Source organism: Vidua macroura, chromosome 4, assembly GCF_024509145.1.
Source record: "Vidua macroura isolate BioBank_ID:100142 chromosome 4, ASM2450914v1, whole genome shotgun sequence".
Classification (NCBI taxonomy): Eukaryota; Metazoa; Chordata; class Aves; order Passeriformes; family Viduidae; genus Vidua; species Vidua macroura.
This window is the reverse complement of record NC_071574.1, coordinates 22,203,690-22,226,137: the sequence shown is the minus strand read 5'-3', so window position 1 is coordinate 22,226,137 and position 22,448 is coordinate 22,203,690. Positions and strand designations below refer to the sequence as shown.

The 22,448-nt window shown below is 40.5% G+C and overlaps 1 protein-coding gene across 1 annotated transcript in view; it reads right to left on the bottom strand.

Annotated features, from left to right (window-relative positions):
- LOC128806424 (melanopsin-like) overlaps positions 1 to 21,638 on the bottom strand; it is a 34,572-nt gene extending 12,934 nt beyond the window's left edge. The window contains exons 1-6 of the mRNA XM_053975969.1: positions 21,546 to 21,638; positions 6,235 to 6,377; positions 4,356 to 4,489; positions 2,651 to 2,854; positions 2,040 to 2,211; positions 68 to 223 (exon numbers count right to left, since the gene is read on the bottom strand). Of these exons, the coding sequence (XP_053831944.1) occupies positions 68 to 223; positions 2,040 to 2,211; positions 2,651 to 2,854; positions 4,356 to 4,489; positions 6,235 to 6,377; positions 21,546 to 21,638 (902 nt within the window). The remainder of the gene's footprint in view (positions 1 to 67; positions 224 to 2,039; positions 2,212 to 2,650; positions 2,855 to 4,355; positions 4,490 to 6,234; positions 6,378 to 21,545) is intronic.
- Between the last annotated feature and the right edge of the window lie 810 nt (positions 21,639 to 22,448).

The following is a 22,448-nucleotide window of genomic DNA, read 5'->3' as shown; positions in this document are numbered from 1 at the left end:
TTTGCCTCATGTGGATGATAGTACTAATCTGCTTAATCCCTGCTTTTTTGATTCCTCTTCCACTTACCCTGCCCAGGCAATCAAGGTGACACAAGCATATGGAGACCAGGACAAGACAAACACAATGATGACCACAAAAGCAATTTTTGCCAGCTTCCACTCATTCTTGATGGACTGAGAGAGGTAGGATTTCTGGCTGCAGGACCCCAGCTTTTGAACATCTCTGTAAGGGGGGAAAACCACAGCTATTTCAGCAGGACAATGAAAAACCAATATAATATGTTCTCAGCAATATGCAAAATTAAGTAAATTTCTTATTGTACCACTCTAACTCTTCTTTTCTCCTCTGATATTTAAAAACTCTGGGAGGTAATTGATGTGGTTGCAAGTGTTATGTTTGCCTGTGAGACTGAGCCAGAACTCCTGGGACTACAGGACAGGACTGCTGTGCCCTCATCCCTAACCCAAGGAGGGTTTCAGGTTGCAAAGATACAGAAATTAGTATCTCTTGCCCTTCATTGCTTTTAGAGGTGGAGCAAGAAAAGGCACAGCTGGATGGCAAAATCAAGTCTTATGTCTGTTCCTTTTTGAGGGACTAGCAGCTTGCAGAAATTCTAATTCATGAGGTAACACATGCTGGAATACCCTGACAGCTTTGAGAAATCTGTCCCAAACACTTGCAAGGACATTTTTACTTACCTGCAGATTTATTTATTAAAGTGTATTTTCAATGGGAGGCACAACAGGCAGTCCTAATATTTCTGTCATGAAAAATCAAATTCTCTTCTCACACCAAATACACCACATTTTATTTTAAAAAGTTTTATATAGTTAGGCATTTCATATTCTTTAGCATAGAAATAACAAATTTTACATATTACTGTTGTTAAATGGAGATACATTACAGGCTGAAGACATGAATTACCAGCCAGGAAAGTAACAAAGCTCCTGTTGGCACACTGTAAATATAGAACAGAATCAAAGAAACATAGAATGGCCTGGGTTGGAAGGGAGATTAAAGACCATCTAGTTCCAACATGCCTGCCATGACCAGGGACGCCTTCAACTAGACCAGGGTGCTCAAAGCTCCATTCAGCCTAGCCTTGAAAAAGACACAGAAAAAGCTCATGTCCACTGTGCTCCATGGGTGTACAAGGCACCATTATTTTAAGGATGCATTACTTTGCTTGCTATCAAGTATACATACACGAAGCACAATAAAAACCAAGAGAAAGGCCAAAAAATAGAGTTCAGAAAGAACTTAATTTTAGGCATATATAAATGTACTTATAAAAGTGTAATTTAGGCTTATGAAGCCAAATTATTTCAACAAGTGCCTGCACACAGGAGCAGAGAAAAGCCATCAGAACTGATGACACAGTTGAGCAGCAGGAAGGACTCACAGCACCAGCTGGTGTTGGATCGGACCAAAGATAAGTCATGTGCTCATTAGCAGAAAAATAACTGATAGAATTGTGCTAGTTTACAGATCTAACACCCTGCTGATTCTTTATTTCAAATACAGGCCAAAATTTTTGGGGGAAAAACATAGGAGGAAGCATAGCCAAATATTGTGCATGCAGTTGTGATGCTTGAGTGAAGCATGATGGTTTTTGGGATGCTTGCCTTAAATAAAACTGTCAAAAAATATAAGCACTGTTTTGTTTACAGAGCTGCTCAAAGGCAGATGATTCCCCCATTGCTACATGTTTTTTATTATCCCTTGAGGCTGAAAACTGCTGGAATACACAAGGACATAATTTCTTGTAGCACAAATCTGAAATACAAATAACTCAATCCAAGTATCTGATGTACTATTAATTACTACAGTGGAATAAGATTAGAACCACCAGAGATTTCTTCTACTGTGAAATTCATACATCCATTCCAGTTTTAAATTGGCAAAAAATAGTTCTTCTGTTACAGCTGTCAATTTCAGTTCAGACTAATTTTTGATTCAGATTTTTCTGCAGCTAAAGAAACTGAGAAAATCTGCTGTTACACGAAAAGGGATATGTACTTTCAGCTAGATTGCTTACCTGCCAGTACGCCTTATGGCCAGGAACATCGATAAATAGCAGTGGAATATTATTACCAGGGGGATAAAAAACACGCAGCAGCATAAAATCATAGTGTAGCTTCTGTTTGCAGGGGAGTAGGTTACATAGTCCCATGTACAGGATATCATCAAGCCCTCAGGCACATAGGAACCTATGAAATACATAGAATACATGATTCACACATGCACCCAAAGTTAGTGCAGGTGCTGATCCAGCCACTAAGCACTTAAAATAAACCCTGTCCTGTATCCATGGTCTTCAAAAGCTGTGCCTGTCAAACTACACATCATATATGTGGTCTGAGAAGTGAGTGCCCATGTGGAGAGGAGGTCCTGGCTACAGAACTCTCAGGTACACACCTAATACTCCATCTGTAGGTTGTTCTGTCTTAACACACCCTGGGTATAGGGGGGGCAGAGGGTTTGTAACAGTGCAGTAGGTGCAGATGTGTGCTACAACAAAAAAACATCAGGTGGTGGCAGGGCATCTTCATGAGGACTGATGAGAAAACTCATTTTTTTACACCCCAAGCAAGACTAAAAAGAGCACACAGGGAATGCTAGGAGAGAGAGAGAGAGTAGACAACATACTCCAGCCGAGGAGTGGAGCCACACTCCATCCCAGTGAGTAGAGCCACACCACGGCGATGATCTGCACTGTGCGTCTTTTGGAAGTCCACTGGATGGACTGCAGGGGCTTTGTGATCACCAGGTAGCGGTCAACAGTGATAGCCAACAGAGTCATCATCGAGGTTATCCCAAAGAGAGCCCCACAGAAAGCATACAAGTTACAGCCTGAAGAAGGAAATAGCAATGTCAGGGGTTTTCTTGAAAAGAGGCATGCTTTCTCTCAGAGCTCATCGTAATAAATCTCCCTCTTTTTTCCTTGCTCAGGTCTTGTGTCTCAATAGAAGCTTTTTCTTAGCTTCATATTTTCATAGTTAAAGTGTTTATTACAAAAGCATAAATATGAATAAAATACAAATATATGTATTTAAATGAGTCCTACTTCACTGCGGGCTGCAACTGGGAATGTTTTGTCAATGGAAAACTGCCTCAAAGAAAATCCAATCTAATTAAAGTTATATTTTCCTGGACTGTTGCCCAATATATTGATCTTAATATGCTGCAGCAGACATCTGTCTGTTAATGATGGATGGGTGGTTCAAGAAATTACTTTGGTTTATGTGGCTTAAAAACATAGAAGTGGTTTAAATTTGGTGACTAAGACACCAAGTGTAAAACATAGATCCAACTCCTATGTTTAATGGCAGTGCTTTTTAAAAGAACTGACATTTTTTACATGAAACAGACCTCTTAACCCCCTCTGCATTCAGGCACTGCACTACCAGATGGAAAAAGTTACGCTGAATTTAATGGAGCAACCTGTGGAAAGATCACCCATTTTATGAAATCTTGCATTGCCCCATGTGGTTATAGACAAGGAGTGACAGGCAGCAAAAACACCAGATCCAAACTTAAAGCAGAATTCCAAAGTCTATACAAGTAACTTGCAACCAAGGACCAAATCCCACTCAACCCGGATCAAATGCTTCATTTGTGACAGCATGGTAATTTCCACTGATTTTATCTAAGGGGATGAGCAAGACTAAAAATATCTTCAAACTAAGGCAGAGTCCCTTCTGTGCTGCTGAACAGTACATGGTCTCTGGGCTTGCTCCACCATTGTACAGCCACCAGTGGGTGCAAGTTTTCATCCATAATATGATGAGGAGCACCAACCAGCATTGAGCCTTCTGAGGTTCTTGCTATACCCACATTTCAGCCTTAATTTCAGCATAGATCACCTTTTCGTTCTCACAGTTGGAAAGAAAGAGGCTTGAATTTGCTGAGTCCTCAAATGATTATTGTTATTTTAAATCTCTTAATTAAATATGAGATTCCTCAAAGCATGCCAATGTTCAACAATACATTTGATCAATGATCAACATACATTTCTAAATAAAAGTAGTAACTAGCCCTCAAAACAATACAGAAAAATTATTTACAACTTACTAAAACTTTTCTACCTGCTTTCAGCCATAACACCTCCCATACAAGCTAAAGGGTAACATGATCACATGTGGATCTTGAGTTCTTCCTTTCCAAAATATGTGAGATAAAAGAATCATATCTGTAAAATACAAAACACGTGACATCGCACTGACTGACGATGTCTGGGGCTGTGACTCAAGAGATTTGTGCTGCTCTAGCCCTGGCACAAGCCAAGGCTGTGGCTGAAACAGGGTGCAGGCAGCATAAAGCTGGCAAGGTGTGAATTAGTGGTGAAAAGTACCTATGTCTCCAAGTATCCATTCTCTGTGCAAGCTGTTGACAAAGCATATGGGTGCCTGAGAAGCCGACATCAGGAAGTCGCTCACAGCTAAATTCATTATAAAGTAGTTTTGGGGAGTCCTCAGCTTCTTGTTGCTTAAAAACATGAGAAATACATAGTTTTAAAAAAGACAAAGTGGAAAGTTAACTTTATAACTTTGCTTACTAGCATAAACAAATACTGTCCAGGTTGAAATCGATGCTTACTCGCAGTGAATCAATTGCTAATCATCAGTCAATTACTGCAGCTACAGCTGTAGTCATTTCAAAATGATTGAAAAGACTGGGAGCCATAAAATAGATTGTTTCCTCTTCAAGCTAAGGAGACTTTCAGCTGTCTTGATAAATATGGATTTGTTCAGAAGAGCAGTTCCCTAGGAGTGCTGTGATATTGATTGCGCCTCGCACTGCACATGAGGAAGATCTGAAGAAAGTTACAGAGCCAAAGGATCTGCTTCTGGTGATACTTTAAAAACTGCTGACCTGAGGTGGTGTGTTGACACAGTTGGCCTGAAGTGGTTGACACACCTCTAGCTAAACGACCTTTTGCAAAGTGCTACAGCAAGAGCAGAGCACACACTGAGATTTAGAGAAAGTGCTTTTGGTTATATACATCTCATAAGAGAGAATGAAAACTATCAGTTGCAGATGAATAGGCAACATTAAACACCACAAGTGTGAAAGCAGAGGTCTGCAAGCAAAGGTTATCCAAGGAAAACAACGGAGACCTTTCTGATGTGCTTTGCAATATCAATATTTGCTGCTAACATGAATTTCTTTCCTCATGCTGATAAATACTGAAAAAGAAAATGAGAAAGCCATCTCAGTGCTGCTGCAATTCTAATAAATTTTTGGGTCTCATAACTGTCTGCAAAAACAAGGTAAGAGAGAGTGCAGAGTTCATACATTCCCAGGTGCTAATCTGCCCATGCAGATATTCCTACTTTGACAATTTAATGCATTTATTACACCAGATAAACCACACACATTTCAAGACAAATACAGAGCTTGTGCTGCATTTTAAAAAGTCATGAAAGCATCTACAGTTGCGGGGAATTCATTTTCTCTAAATCATATTAGAAGCCAATTATTCAAAATAACTGATTTATTTGTCTTAAACGGTTAAGAATAGGAAACTAATGCTTGGTTCATAACTCTACCGTTGTCTCTAGCATTGTAAGACACTGCTGCATCATTATGCATAATGATAGCAAGTAGTGAATGAAAAGGATTTTGAAATCCATCATCACATTATGGGAGAGAAGGCAGATGTTTCTTTTTTCCATGAGATTTTTGCATACTCTAGCTGCAGTAGCTTTGGCTGCCTATTATCCTGCCAAGAGAGCACCTAAACTGATAGAAATCATATGATCTGCCTGAAGCAGGAAATACACTGGTGGCATGAGCTCATTTCATGTAGCAGATTGCCTTCTTGGTCCTTTCAGGACCACTGGGCTCCTGCAAAGAGTGTCAATGTTTGTCAAGTATTTGTGCAAATGCTACAGGGTTAGTGAAGAAGTCTGCAGCTGCAAGACTGTGGTTTCTATCATTAGAAGTATTAAGCCATTCTTTAAACTTTCAATTGGAAATTGTTTATAGAACAAGGTATTATTTTCTCATTTTATTTAATTCATTAAACCATCAGGAATTTACATTGAGGTTGTCAGTGATGCACATGGATGTGTGTTCATCTGTGTAGGGTTGCCTTCTCTATTTCCCCCCCCCCCCCCACATTTGTTGCCGTTAGATTTAATCCAAGAGGAAAGCAATGCAGAAATCTGCACGTGGGCACAGGTGAAACTCAAGGCCACTCAAATAAACCACAAAAGGAATTTTTGTACCTGTAAAATGCGTAGAGGACTAGGAGGTTTCCAATTATGCCAATGGAGCCAATAATGAGCACACATGTTCCTACGGTGTAAAGAATGTGGCCAGGTATCTCTGCCTTGGTCACTGTGTGTGGCTGGGTACTCATGTTCAAACCCTGAATGGAAAACAGAGGAAAAGGAAAGTTTAGCCCATTTGGGACCCTTAGTCCATGGAACACATGCTCAGGCTGTTGGCATTCATTTCCACAGCTCGTGCAAATAAAATACACACTTCTGAGTTCTTTTCACATCCCCTGCAATCAAGTTTCCCTCTGGTAACTTTCATAATTTTGACAGTAGACATTTATCTTGAGAAAGGAGCATCAGAGAAAGCAGACTGGAAAAGACAACTAAGGAAGTTATGATGATGATGTGAAAAAGGCAAAGAAGCATGAGCATAAAGCTTGCTCTGGGTAACTGCTGCACTCTGGGGCACAAAGCTGGCTGACAACACACACTGACAGCACAAAATAACCTGTCACAGTTTGGTTTTATTAGGAACAATATTAGGAACAAATCCCACACTTACAAACATTAAATCCCCTGTGTCTCCCCAGGTTCACCATCCACTGACTCAGTGCTACAAAACCTGGGAATTCCCCATGTAAAAGAGAGAAGATGAGAGGTATAATAGCAACACTAGCACTGCCTGTGTAAGAAAACATATGTTAAATAGTCTTGACACCTCTTTCGCTGCCCTGTATCTTCAGCACATGAATAGTCTCCCTCTGTATTTTTTTTTTTAATCAAATTCAGATGTATTACTGGCTACATTCAGCAGCAAGGCAGCCTACAGCTAATTCACTCAGCTCACATTAGCATAAGCAATAAGAAGAGTCCAAATTGCCTCATGGAGATTCTTATTTACCAAGTTACAAGCAGCTAAGCCTCGCACTCGCAATCAGACCTGGAGAGCTGAGTCAAAGGTGTGACACCTTGCCACAGCTGGGCACCTGCTTCACTTCACCCCCTTTCTCCACTGCACAGCTCAGCAATGTGTGGAGTGTCTGATAAGGCTGGTTTTGGCCTGTGAGAGAGGAGCTGGATGACAGAACAGGTTAATATGATAACTATGTGATGATAAACACTTGTAGTATTTAAGCTGCCATTTTTTTAAATGATGAGTACACCCTTTCTTTCCCATAGCTACCTCCTTTCTGCTTCTCCTTTCTGCTGCTTCTCCTTTCTGCCTTATATTCCTCACTCATCTGTGAAGTGCACACAGTACAGCTCCTTCCCTGTACAACAGTCCTAGCTGAGGGCATTATCCCTCCAGCTCTGTGACCCTCCTGGGGCATGCCCTGGGGAGGCTGCATTTGGCAACAGGGAGGGCATGGTGAAGCGCATTGCACACCCTGAGCACCCGCACAGCAGCGGGTCTGGGGCAGAAATGCTGACAGCAAAGCTCCCTGGACTGAAGTGAGGTAGTAAAAAGTACAAAAGCTATGGCTTCAAAGCAGGAAGGTGCCTTCAAGCCTTCTCAGTCATCTGACAGACTCTACCCTTGATAGGATGGCTACTGCCTAAATGGCACTTCACCATACAGAGATCACATCACTGAAAAAGTAGGAAGAAATGGAAGAGAGCATCTGCTGGTGCTGGTTGCACCAGGGGGCCATGACTGTTATTCCCAGTGCTTAGGCAGCAATAAAAATGCCATCATGTGTAGGATTTACCCTTGAGAAAGGTGTGAGAGGTCGGGTAAGAGCAGGCAGGGCACTGTGAGGTGGCCCAGCAAAGAAAGCAGTCACGGCTGTTTAGTGGCACCAGGCAGAGCCAGCACTGTGCTCTCAGAGCAGGGTTGCCTGGACATGCAAGTTAAGCATGGTAATGCCTCTCCTTCTTTCTCAAACCCAATACTCTTAGCAGTGTGTGTGCACTGAATTGTAACCCTGTCATATTTCTGGCAATGCATACCAAAGAAGCTAAACTGGGGAGAAAGGAAAAGGCTTCATTTTTTTTCTTCCTTTCCAGTTTATCTATTAGGCATGCCAAGGATTTGCTTCTATCTAGAGGTTTATTATATAGAGGGCTATTATATAAATGTAATTCAGGGCAAGTAGTACTTGCTTGTCATATAATTTATGTTTTACTTCAACATATGGGAATTCACTGTTGCAAAAATTCATTTGAGAAATGGACTACTAATTTCACACCCAAAGGTGTTTTACCTTATCTCTGCACTGAAGAGAAGCTGACTTGAACATTTTGGCCTCATTTACTCACTTGAGGATGGTGAGCTGTGTCAAAAGCTGAAAAATATCTCATATGACACATTTGTTAATTCAGCTTACAGTTTGCTGGCAATAGTGGATGAAATATAAACTATTGATGCTTACAGAGTGGAATCTGGAAAGCAATAAATACCAAGGATTACACAGAGCCTTCCATCTCAGTGAGAAGTTAAAGTGAGGGATGTTTAGATTACACAGACTTTGGGTCTTGCCTCCAGGGGAGTCCATGAAATACCATGGCCACTTCTGCTCCAGTGTTAATAGCAGTCAGATAACGTTCAGATCTGAATGGAAAGACAGCTACTCATTCCCTCTGCTGGTGTTACCCTGAGAGAGCAGGATGTGGCAGGCATCCAAGCTGAATGAAATGGGGCAAGCTGACAAAGACTGAGAGCCATTTATAGCACTGCCCTTTGAATCTGAGAGGAAAAATGTGCATATCTATGTGTGTGTGTATAGATATGTTTCAACAGAAAACCTCAATTTTGATGCAAAATAATTTCATTAAACTGGTGGAAAATTTCTAAATAATACAGGCTAAACAAGTACAAATAGATGTAGGCTAATCAAGGAGAATATACACCTCATTTTACTAACATAATGTATTTTACCAATTTGGCATATTTTCACAATAGAAAAAAATTAAATTTAAATATTGAAATACTCTTAAGGTTGACAATTTAAAATCTACTATGGTGAACAAATGCTACTTCTCTAATACAGACCCATCTTCCATACAGCATAGCATCCAGCTGGAGGCAAGTAGCACTATGATCAAGGTATTAGGATAGTAATTAAATTTAGGCTTTTTCTCTTTTCCTACAGTGTCAACTCTGGGAAACTGGCCTTTTAACAGTTTTAATTAACAAGATAAATACTTGCCAATGTAAATATTTTACCACATAAAGATGAGAGCTAGAAATACAAAAAAAGAAATTACAAGCTTAGAGATGAGCTTTAAGGAGAAGCTGGTTTTTGCATATCTTCTCAAAAGCTGTTATTACTATATGCATTTCTTTTCTGTACTTTTAGTTTTCCACAACTAGTAAGAATAAAATGAAATTATAGGAGAATATTCCAGGTTACTATGAGTGTTTTAACCCAAGAAAACTCAAATAATTATTACAAATCTTTCCAGATAACTTGGTAAGCAGGACAGCAGCCATGTACAGCAGATTGCATTCACTATAGACACTGATAAGTCTTACTGTGTTATGTCCATATTAGCTTCTTAGCACCAAAATTATGTACCAAATGGTCAATGACAGCTGCCATGAATCAGTAAAAGATTAGTTTGTACTGTGGGGAAGGTCCCTGCCTTTTAGGCTTGGTAAAGCACAGATTTTGCATCCATCTTGTGTCACTGAGATATACTGTGCAACACTTTGACTTTATACTTTAGCCTGAACGCTTCTATTTTATTAACTCCAAATTTAGACCTTTTGAGCATGCAACTGAAAAAAACTTTAAAAAATTAAAAGATGCATTGGAAGAAGTTCCCCTTCAGCTGTTTCACACTGCTTATGGTGATGTACAGCTGAGCTGGATTCAACACACCTATCTCAACTGTATTTATGGCTGCTCAGTATCATCACAGCCATGCAATGTGGAGTGAAAAGCCTGTTCTGTGTAAGCCTCAGTCTTGCTCCTTCTCTTTAAGGATGTGATTTAACATAACGATAATGAAGGAAGGCATTACATTTTACCCAGTTAATATATTGAATATTTAATGTGTGAACCAAGTTTTGAAGTGCTTACTTGAAATTAGTTCACTGGTCCATTTTTCCCCCTGACTCGCTTTGCATCCCTCCATATTTTGGTTCTGGGACAGAATCCTGAGCACTCTGCTGAAGACACATCCATTTCCTGAGTGAACATTTCAAAGGCACCATCCCGAATAACCTGATTGTTTAGGTCAAAAATCCAAATGTAAACAAGCAGCCCATGAAGATGCCAGTAATTGCACCAGGGCCAGCTTCTGGCATACTTGCTAACCCTGTGCTCGCTCTGTTTGACTCCTTCTGAATTAATGCTACAATCATTTGCATTTTGACTCTATGAGCTGTTGGAGGACCTGACAACTCACATAAATTAGGATGTGGCCTTACCCTTGTATATGAAGTGACTAGAACATCAAAACACTGTCACCTATGTGGCTGCTTGGAGGGCTTTACTGGCAGTGTAGCTAACAGATCTGCAGGCAAATGGACAGTAAACAATTAACAGTTGTCCCTCAACTATCTGGCAAAGGAAGCAAGCACCAGAGAGAAAAATAAACTTTCTCTCATATTTCTCCCAAAATAAAGATGGAAAACGTGAAACAGATGAGGAAATTCATTCTAGGAAAGCTTTTGTAATTTGATTTTTAGTGATAAAATGATGGCTAAATAATTAGAGCCATCTGTTTCTGTTTTTCAGATACTAAGATTAATAAAAAAGACAAAATTAATTATACACAGAAGAAAAGAAATTGTTAAAAAAGGAGGGCAAGGACAGGTCCCTCTCAATGGGTAGGGGTAAAAAATGGACTGAAATGGTTGTATGATTGGCATTAGGTAGATATAAGATTATCCAAAGCTTTATTCACCCTCTGGTTTTGCTCATGGGTGCAAGCTCATCTTGTGGAAATGATTTACACTGAAATGAGCTTAAGGAAGGGCTTGCTTACATGGGGGATTAATGTGCGCTAACAAGGGAATAAATTAACAACATAGTAGCCTCCCTGTGTTGAACTGCTCTGTAGATTCACAACACAGAAGTTTGATTTGCTGTTCAAAATCTTGTCTATACTGTTACACCTGAAAATTAAAAAAAAATACTAAACAATGTTAGATATGTTAGCTGAGATGGGAGAAATCCAAGCGTGCTAGCGAGCAGATAGTACTTGCCAAGTTCCTTATAATTTCACTGATAGTCCATATAATCCAGGTAATTTCAGTATGAAGCACCATCTGGTTTGAAATTACAACAAAATTTGGGGCTTAATGAAATATCTTGTACATAGGAACTCTTGAAGCAGCAAACAGGTCATTGCTGTGCAAAGACTATAGCAGAACTAGTGATCCTCAGATATTTTACAAAAGATGACATATTTAAAATGAAGATTTTTGGAAAATATTGTTAATATCTTTGGGCTTTTAAAAAAGTCCCAAAGAAAATCAAGACAACAACTTTGCTTGTTCTGGACGGCAGTACTATGTTCCAATACCACACAGTAAGGACAGATTAATTTGGCCCTCAGAAAGTCAAGTCAAACCATGATCATCCACATGCAGAAAAGTTGCTTTCCTTATCAGCTTCTGGGTCCTCTTCCACTCTTGTTCCAGTCAGTTCACATGCCAAAGCCAGGAGCACTCAAACACACATTTACAGCGTGTATTTAATCAAAATTGTTTTAGCAAATGGACTAAAATGCATGTGACTTCCATGCAGTCCATTCAAAAGTCACAAAGAAGAACAGTTCCTGGAACTGCCTCTGTATAACAGGACAAGCAGCAAAGACAGGCATCTGGCCCAGACAAGGCAAGTGTTCGCGCAGACTGTCATCATAAATTTTTGGGAAAACCTTGAGAATTTTTTCCCACAATAAAGTACGTATCTAGTTGATTCCATTCCAGCAATTTGCTTTTGGGCTTCTGGCCAGCTGTAACAAAGCACTGGATTTTAGGACTCATTTGTATCCTTAAGATCTCATGTTTAGCACAGCGTCTGCTTTGATGAGATGCTTTCTTTCAGGCCCTTAATATCTGTGCTTAAACCTTTTGCAAGCAATCTAATGAGGTATGTCTGGGGAGGACAGAAAAAACCTCGATCCCCCCCACCAGAAAACTCCAAAGAGAAACCATCAAAACCTCATCAAGTTCTCAATACAAGAATAAATCAGATAGATACTTAAAGTAGGCATACTCAGATTTTTACATATCCAGCCTAATGAGTCAGTAGAAGCAATACATATTAATAATTCAGATGTTTTCTAAATTAATGATATTATATTAAAATTATAACATAGCAATCAGTAACAAACAATGAAACCAAAAAGAATTTAAGTTTTAATATCTGTCTGCTAGTTGCAAAGCTCTCCAAGGGCATATTTTCATCTCTCTGGAGACTGACTAAAAGAACTTTAAAATGTAAAGCCTTTTCTGGAAAGCACAGAGACATTGCCATCTATATACATCTTCCGCTACACTGCTGAAATCAGTAATAAAAAATCATTTGTCAGAGCACAAAAGAAAAAAAAAATCCAACCCCAAGTACCAGCCCAGCTGAAAAACAAACTTGTGTTCCAGCTCGTGTTCTTTCTACATGGCTTGGGCAGGGATTGGCAAACATGAGGGATTACCCAATGTTCTACAAGCTTTTCTATGGAGCGTGCCTGCACAGCCCAGCCTTACTTCATGGGAAAGACCTGGCAAATAACTAGCACTTGGTTTCCCTTCCTGAATCCATGCCACTAGAATCAAACCTTGAGGCAACGGACTTTAATTTCCAGACCTGAAAATTTTAAGCCAAGGTACCAAAGGCATGTTTCCTGAGAACATTTCTGTTCTAGTATTAGTGTACTTGTCTAATCCAGACAGGTAACATTAACAAAGTCTTCACAATATTTTCCTCTACAGAAATTTTACGTTCTATTTAAATGCATCCAGTTCTAGTCTTAAACATAAAAGAACCAAATTCTACCATGACTTACAAATTTTTGAAAAACAAGCAAATAGAAACCCACTACCAGAAGCTGCTCACTCTCAATTGAGTTGGGGGCTCAGTCCATCTTTCCCCTATCATCTCTCACAGGCTTGCATGCCAGTGCAGACAGTTCCTTAATGTGACCCCTGAGACACTCACCATATTGTCCCCTTGACCTTAAATGACATCAAAACTATCTGATGCTCTGTCCAAATGCACCTCAAATCACAACCCAAGCTGTACACGCTCAGGCAGGCAGCACGCTGAACAAATCTAATCAATGCTGACACTGCATCAAAATTAGCTGGACTATCACAGTTCAGTGCATATTTGTTTGGCCATCAGGGAACAGATGACTGCTAGCACAGTGCAACAGCAAAGCAGTAGGCAGAAATCTCAGGACATATATATATTTTATAGCCTTGGAGCATGTTAGTTAAAAACATGGGTGGTCAGAACATGATATGCTGGTTAAGTCCTTCAATGTAAGAAATTTAGCAGTCATCATCAGGGAGATGCTACAGCAAATATTTGTTTTAGTCTTATTGCGTAGCATATTTTCATACATTATTTTTCTCCTTCTGAGCATTCTGCTGCTAACTGGAGTTCTTTAATAATAACACAAAGTTCACATAAAAGAGAAATCTCATTGTTCTATGTTTGCCACCTGGGAGTGAGAGTGTTTTGAACTCACTTGGCTCTGTAATCCTTCGGGATAATTTGGGCTCTTCACCTGATCTGCTCTCCCTCCTCTGCCTCCCTTGAGCTCCTGTAGTTCATCCTGCTCTGTTTCACTCATCCCAGGCTACCAGATGATGGCTGTTCCCATTTCATCAGCCACAGATGCCTCATATCAGGATGCTGCTGCTCCAGCCTGCCCACCACATGTCAAAAGCCATTTCATCAGCTGCCACTGCTGACAAGGCAATGCCATAGCACCCGTGGTCGGCCTGGAACAATCCCTCTCCCACTCCATCAGCCCCAGCAGCACAAGCTCAGCTCCCAAGTAAGGCTCACGTTATTGGATTTAACAGAAGTACACGGTGAAGTGGCTGCCTGTCCACAGCTGTTGGCAACACACTGAAATTCTGATCTCTGCCAGTGGTTTCTGAGCTCTGCTCTGAGGTTTCAACATATACTCTGACTTCTGGATAACTGAACTTTTTATATCTTAATTTAAAAAAAATTCTTACTGTTGACAGCTGAAAGGACATCCTTCACCAGCCACCTCTGGCCTTATGCACCTTGTCTAGATGATAGTAATATTTTCATTCCACTGTTCAGCTTCTTGGGGAGACTCACTCAACTGCTACTGGAAGATTTGTGCATGGAAACTGTACTGAGGAAAGTGTCGTGCAGTTTAAATAAATCCCATGAAATGTTGTGCTTATTTTTAAGGACCGTGGAAAAAAATCCCATCAGCTGACATTGACTTTTCAAAGGCTGATTACAAAATGAAAGCACATCCCAATAAATCAGCTAAGGCAAGATGTTAACAACTTTTACTAATCCCGTAGGGTGTTTTAATGCTACTTTTTAAAATACAAACAGCTAATAATTTTCACCAATGTGGTCGTTTGGTTCCTGCTGGATTCTCTGCTGTAGACTTCTTCTGTCACCTATGAAGAATTGTGGTGAATGACGAAGGAAATACAATACAATAATAATAATAGTAGAATTACACTTCTTTAGCTTACAATGAAGCTTTTTTACAATTTTTACTAGCAAGGCATAAAGAACTGTAGATTTCCCTCTCTACTTTTTACTATTTGTAAAAAACCCACTTTTTCTTCTGCAGGAAATATTCTTAGCTGAAGGTCTGAAACCAGACATTCTTCACCAACTAGGCTAATTTCCGTATTTCAAAAGGAAATTTTGGTCATGGGTGGCATGGGTGAGGGTGGAGGGCAACCCAATTTCCTGATGCCATTTGGTCATTCTATCTTGTACATTTGGGAACACAAAAACTGCTAAAAGTAGTCAGATCAGAGTCCCACCATCTCCTGTCTCTCACACCTGGCAACAGATGCTTTTAAGAGGAAGAACATTGGGAATAGAGCAAGTGAACACTTTCAATCTGCTACCTTCAAGCACATGTGTGATATTAGTATAAACACTGTAGCATTCAGTTTCTGTTTAGATCAAAGAGTTGTCTGATCACTCTAACCTGAGCATTATTCCATATTATATCTGCTTGTGTCTGTTTAATATTCCTCTATGCATGGAAGGTGGGGTGTGCAGAAGGCAGAGCCAGACACTTCCCAGAGGTGCAGAGGGAATGAACATAAAAAATGTCAAAATGTTGAAGTCAGCTGTGCTTGGAGAAGGCGGTAGGACTTGACAACCACCCATCCAACATAAAATATTCCATAATGCCAGCAATAAAACCTTCAAAACCCACAGTTAATAAATAAGGGTTAAAGCCATAAGTGAAAGGAAATATGATTTCAATTACCTGAGGACATGTATTCTGTCTCAGTAAATTGATCTTCCTACCTACCTTCTATTACTTTCACAGGAAACGGGACATAAAGAGCCAAGTGAACCTAAATGCTGTTTTATGCCCAGAGACTTTAGATACTTTCAATTGATAATCTCTACAGAGACAGTATTTCTTGCATGGGGAGGCTGCAGTTAAGTGCTCCACTTAATTTGCAACTCTTTTTGCTACTGTGGCTTTAAATCCCACATTAAAAGACTGATTTGGGCACTTCACACCTATTGATTGTGCTGCTGGCAAAACACCTACTGTTTTCCTTTGGTGCTGAAAATACTCCCTGGTGTTTATCTGCACTGTTAGGTGCCTAAGCATCACGAAAATCCACCTTTGAAGTGTTTTATAATTAATTTTAGAGATTCTAACTGGACCGCTGGTACAATGTTAAGTCTAATGGCCTAATGCATTTTAGTCTGACAGATTCCCACTAGACCCTCAGCATAAAGCACCTAGCCACCACGGGTGACGGAGATAATCAAGATGACTGGGAAGAGAGAAAAGTTACTGGGTGAAATATGTTCAAAGAGACCTATCTCTGCATCAAAAGGCAAGTCTTTATTGCCAAATGAAAGCTTTTGGCACGAGCACAAACCACCCTTAACTCTCTAAAACGAGAGTAAAACAAACTCACCCAGGAAGGAGGTAATTGCTTTTCAAGTCCCATGGAGGCTGAAGAACTTACACATTTCTTGTGGATTTAGGATTGCTACAGGAAGAGAGAATAATGTCTCCCAATGAACACGTGAAACTGGCTGCTCCATTTACAATTAGAAATCTACTGCAGCACTGAAGACATTTCAAAGGTTGAAGCAACACTTGCAAACTAATAAAAAACTGCAATATGAGCATAATTAGAGAGAAATTACAGCAATCAAGACTTTTAGATTTTTAAAGCACTAAAATAACAAAGCATAAATTGACACATTTGGTGGAAATAGGTGTGTATAGTATAAGTAATGTCTGTATCTCTTAGAAAATTATCTCATGGTAGTGCTTATCCAGGGAGAAGAAAAAACATCTTACAGAAAAGCAAGCAACTTTGGTTTGGAGAAGCATCAAGACAATTTTGATACAGTGGTGAAGAAAGCTTTGTCCTTTCCCTCTCCACTGTGCTGTGTAACCCACTGAAAATAGGGATGATGCAGTTATTTTAATGTAGTCCCTTGTTTTAATTCTACAGGCCACTTTTCATGACTCTACAAAAACTAACAAAAATTTTAGCACATCTATGTTAGGAAACACCATCTTCCTCTCACCCTCATGATAATCTCTGTATATGGGGTAGATTTGAAACATCTCCTACATTGCCTCTGCAACATCAGCTTGGAATCAGGATGAACTGCCAGAACAGAAAATCTCAGCACAAGGCAGCTCCCTTTTCTAAGCTAAGAAGAAAAGTGTCATTTACAGAAAAGAACATTTATGCTAAAAAGTATATAAACAACCTTTATGTTAAAAAGCATATTAAAAAGCCAGCAAAGTAATATTCACCAGAGAATCTCAAAAAACAAACAGAAATCTAACAAAGCACTGCGTCTGACTCAAGTTATGTCCATACTAGATTTGACTTTACACTGGACCTACCTCTGCCCACCCAACTCTGGAAAAGCATCACATTAAAGAGCATCTCTCAATGGAAAAATGACTGAAGGAATAATTTGCTCACAATACCTGTGGGGGTAAGAGAGATATTCGAGTTTTCTCCAGGAGTAAAAGCCCACTGAACACAAATAGTTACTATTGCAAATTTGCATTGAACTTCAGCAAAAGTTCATTGCTATTAGTTCTGTTGTATCAAACACTGAGCTAATGACAGAGTGCAAAGCAATTTGACAGCCACTGATTCTAAATACATAAGAATTCTGTTACAAATGGGTTAAGTTTTTTGAAGCATTACCCAGGACACCATCAGACTGCTACCTCCTGTGCTGTGGAGGAGGGATAGCAAACACTGCAGATCCTGCAGCCCTCCAGCATTTGAGCCATGATGCCTGAGGAGTAACTGACTGGCACTTACCTACAGCGGTGCCACTGGAGTTTTCCAAAGTGCCAGCATTGATCCACTAAGAATCTCCCTGGTGCTCCTGAAGTCACCTTCATTTGCTATCACTCAGCTGTGGAGCAATGGTCTCTGCAGCACCCTGGAGGGAGGGACCTCTTATGACAGCGATTGCACGGTGACAACAACACTGCATGTTTCTAAGCCATGCTGACCCTTTCCCTATCATAGTCAAGTCAGTTATATCATTTGAGTACTTGCACGAGTTTCAGTACAGAAATTGTAGAAAAAAATATCATGTATATAAGAAACTATGTGTAATTTTCTTTCTCAGCAAAAGGCAGGTAATTTATTGAACACTGCCTTATTGGTTGCAGAAAGTTCGATGAAAGTACTTTGTCCTTTTTTTAATTAAAACCAAACAATTTTCCTTCTCACTTGAGATCAAGTCCTTTTCTAGGCATTGCTAACTTTGCAAAGCACAAAGTGAGCTCTTTCCAGTTGCCCATTATATCATGCAGCCAGCAAGGGCTTGGTTTCACCTACTCAGTCATTTCACTGGCAGCACAGCTGTGCTGATGATAGTCAGTCCAGAGAGACCAGCAAAAATCAGAATAGTCCATTCTCCCTGTTTCTTGGGCTTTCTGCTTAGGGCATGTTTGAACTTTGCAAATGCTGTCAAACGAAGCTGCTGATACCATTCCACAGGCTGTTCTCAGCAGGATCAGCTGGTAACTCCCAGCTCAGACCCCACTGCAACAGGCTGGCCCAGGCACACGGGATGATCCAGCTGCACAGCAGCCCCAGGCTGCATCCTTGAACCATGCCCTGCATTCTGCATGTGCCACATCACACGTTCAGCTACTGACTACCATCTGTACCAGGCATTTCTGACTGCTGACTTATTTACCTGCCAAGCATGCTTTCAAGTCCCAGTGCCTACCAAAGCTGCATGTGAAGTCTGAGCACTATCTTTTTATTTAAACCTTTCCTAGCGTGGCTGTCCTTATCACAGAATTTATAAAGAGTGTCTAGCAGCAATAAATCAAATTATGAAAGTCAGCCTGGTGCTTCCTCTCAGCTGCATTATGAGTAACTACTTAAATTTCCTTGCACCTCTGCACTAAGATTTCCTGCTTTTCAGAACTGAGAGAGTTTGACTTGTATTGCAGCTGCAATGTCTTGCAACTCTGCGCTTCTATTAAGTTTGCATAACTTTGAAAATCTCTCAGGTACCAAAGGCTGAATCATCTCATGCAGTAACACTCCTTTGTCATGCCCTAAGGGTTTAGAAGTGTGACCAGCCTTGCTTAACCACCTGCAACAATATGCAGACAACACATCTCTACTCTGCGTCCTGTTTGTGCACTGAATTCTGCTTACCAGTTGCTTAGCCAGGGTCTGCTGGACTAAGCAGATCATCTTCAGCAGCCACCCTCTCTCTCCAGGCTGGCACCTCAGGGCATTGGAAATACAGGACATCCTAGGGGGGTATAATTTGCAAACTCTTAAGGCAGCCAAAGCCAAAGAAAGTCAACCAAATTTCAATTTGAGATCCCTTGATCAACTTACTTAGTTGCATATACAGATGATTTTGCACAGCTAAACTTGTGGCAGGAGACAGCAATACAGGATGTGAACTAGTTGAAAATTTGGTGAGTACATAATGACAGGGAACAAAACTTCCTCAGAAACTTTAGAGAAAATTTAACAGCAAAAAAGGTCACTGTGGTAAAGATGGGATTAAAAAGACAAACTGAAAATTAAGACCTTTAGCAGTGCCAGAACACAATATTGGTAAATAATTTGGAGTTATGAGTTACATGCGCAAATTCTTTTTCACTTGCCACTTATTTATTACTTTAAATGACTCTGTAAAAAGCTTGCCCCAACTTTTTGTCTCACTTATTCCAGCACCTGTTGCAATGAAACAAAATCTGCAGCTTCCCTCCCAGCTGGAGTTTCTCCCACAGCACTCCCATAACCTTTTCTTCTTCCACTCTTCAGACAAGAAACAAATATTCTTGGTAGACTTCTTTGAATGCCAGGGCTGGGCTGGCTAATAAAACTAAGTCCACACAAGTTAGCAAAGATTTAGCAGTTAATCTTCTGTACTAAAATCTCTACAAAATATTGTAATGATATAAGGTCAGGGTATACAGGGATGGGGCTGTGTGAGGACAGAGGTACACAAATTCTTTATATTTAGCTTGCTAACCTATCTCAGTCTTCTGCCTCAAATCATCATAACTAATTTGTAATGCACAAGAAAATCCTCTTTTCACTATGAATGTGTTCAAATAATCCTAGCTTAACAAATAAACTACTGACAAGCCTTTCTATAGCACTTCATTTAGGTCACTTTACATTCTATTAATAGGCTCCACAAAAGGATAACAGCTCTGAAATCTGCTTTAGGACATCATTTATATTTCCTTTCTCATAAAAATGTTCCTGTTATTATGGATCAGATCCAATAAGGTTTAATCAATCAGCTCTTGATGATGCAACAAATACCATCGTAAGCAACCTCCTACTACATCAAGCCCTTGCACAACCAGCTCTTCCATCAGCCAAAACTCCAAATTAGTCCTAAAATCGAAACAAAACTGCACAAACAGATATACACACACACACAAAGAAAATAAATATCAAAATTCACATTAAAACAACTTTAGTGAGATTTTCCTTCTAGAAGAGAAGCAATCCATTTAAATTATTCCTTAGAAAACGAAGCAGAAGAGAAATGCTCCCTTCCCTCCTCCCTGCCCAGCTCCCACTCCCTGAAGCCTTCCTCCTGGCACGTACTTTTTGGGTTCAGCCGAAAGCATTTCCCTCCCCTCCGCACATCTGCTCTGTGCAGGGCTGCCGAGCTGCGACTCATCCTGAGGAGCGCTGGAAATCCCAGGCTTTAAAAAGCCGCTTGCAAGCCCCTCCTGGGCTGCCAGGCTGCCAGCTCCGGCAGCGATCGAAGCACAGCATAGCCCCCAGCAAGCCACACGACCTGTCAGTCACCCTCACTGGCCACACCACCACTGTCCCAAGTGCAAAAGGATGATTTGAAACAAAAAAATAAGCAAACCCTATCCACACTCAAATACCTCACAGTTTAAAAAATAATACATATATATATATATATATATATATATATATATATGTGTGTGTGTGTGTGTGTGTGTGTGTGTGTGTGTATATAGATATATATTTCTAAAAAGGATGGACACCCAGAGGAGCTTGTTTCCAGGGCAGCCCGGCTGGCTGTCTCTGCCCAGCCCATGCTGGCAGCACCGAGCCCCTGTGGTGCCACCACCGAGGCAAGGCACCTTTGAGAGTCATTACCTGAGGCTGTGCCTGCAGCCCTGCAGTCCCGAGCGGGCAGCCTGGCATGGAGGGCGCTGCCTGGGATTTCTCTTGTGGCAACTCATGCCCCTGGCCTCTTGTGGTTATGCTGGAAGGAGCCTGGCTCTGCCTTCCCTGGAACCCCCCTTTGGGTGGCTGGAAACAACAGCTGGGCACTCCCACCACCCCACTTTCCCCAGGCTCTACTGGCTGGCCAAACATGGCTCCAGCTTTCCCTTTGTACACCCTGTGCTCCATCCCCACGGCCCACAAACCCCCTTGGCCAGGGGTGGCTCTGCCCTGCTGCACAAGTGAGCAACAACATGCCTAAGCTGTAGCTGGGTTTCTTGCAGGGCTGTCAGGAAACAAGGTATAAAACAGAACCACTTCCCAGCAACTCAACCTGCAGTTACCAAAACTTCGCTCGCTGAATATGCCTTAACATTCAAGCATTCCCTGCCACAGAGGTGCTTGAATAGCAACAGAAAGTCTAGTGAGCAGCAGTAAATGGGTCACAGGAATTTCTTACCTCACAGCAACTTGTTGGTGTCATGGTTGTAAAGCTGAGCATTTCAGAGGCACTGGAACATGATGGAAAGAGCAGGGATTTGATGTCAGGCATGCTCTTTGAGAACCTCTCTCTTGCACTCTGGCCAGAAAGACATCAGAAAAGTAGTTAGATTTCTATGCCTATATAACTTTTATTTTTAATGTATTAATATTTTCCACATACTTGGTTTCAGTGTTCCCCTTTTAAAAACAGAATGGAAAGGTTGTGTGAGAATGAGTTTTGTCTGGAGAAGAAAAGGTTCAAAGTAGTAGAGAAAGGAGGTAGAAACTACAATTTAAACAAAGTTCAAGAAACTTACATGTCCCCTCCATTTAGGGCATGACAGTGCTCACAGCTCCTCAGGAGAATGTTAAAACTATTTCTGCCCACAGATTAATCCTTTTAACTGATTATTTTAAAGATAGTAGAAATTGAACTACAGATATAAAACTTACAAGAATGGTGAACATATACCACATGGTTAATCTGCAAAAGCAGGAGAATACTGCTGAAATTCCTACACTGGAGGTCTAGATTTCAAAACAAAGTTTACTTTGGCGTTTAGTAGCACAAAGACACAATGAATATGTTAGAATATAATGTACAGTCAGCCAGAATAGAAAAAAACTATTTGGTGAAAACACAATATGGTGTTATGCATTATTATAAAAGTCAAATTATGGTCATTGTCATACATAATTTAGACACCAGTACTGTTTGTTGGTCATTATTACTTCATCCTTGGGTTTCATTCCCTACTGAACCACCTTACTTCCATTCAATCATTTGACCTGAGAGGTTCTCCTTCCATACTCGGAAGATGCCCAGCTGCTAGCTGCTGCCTTTCAGTCAGTTGTACACAGGCATCTTGAACCTTTTGGG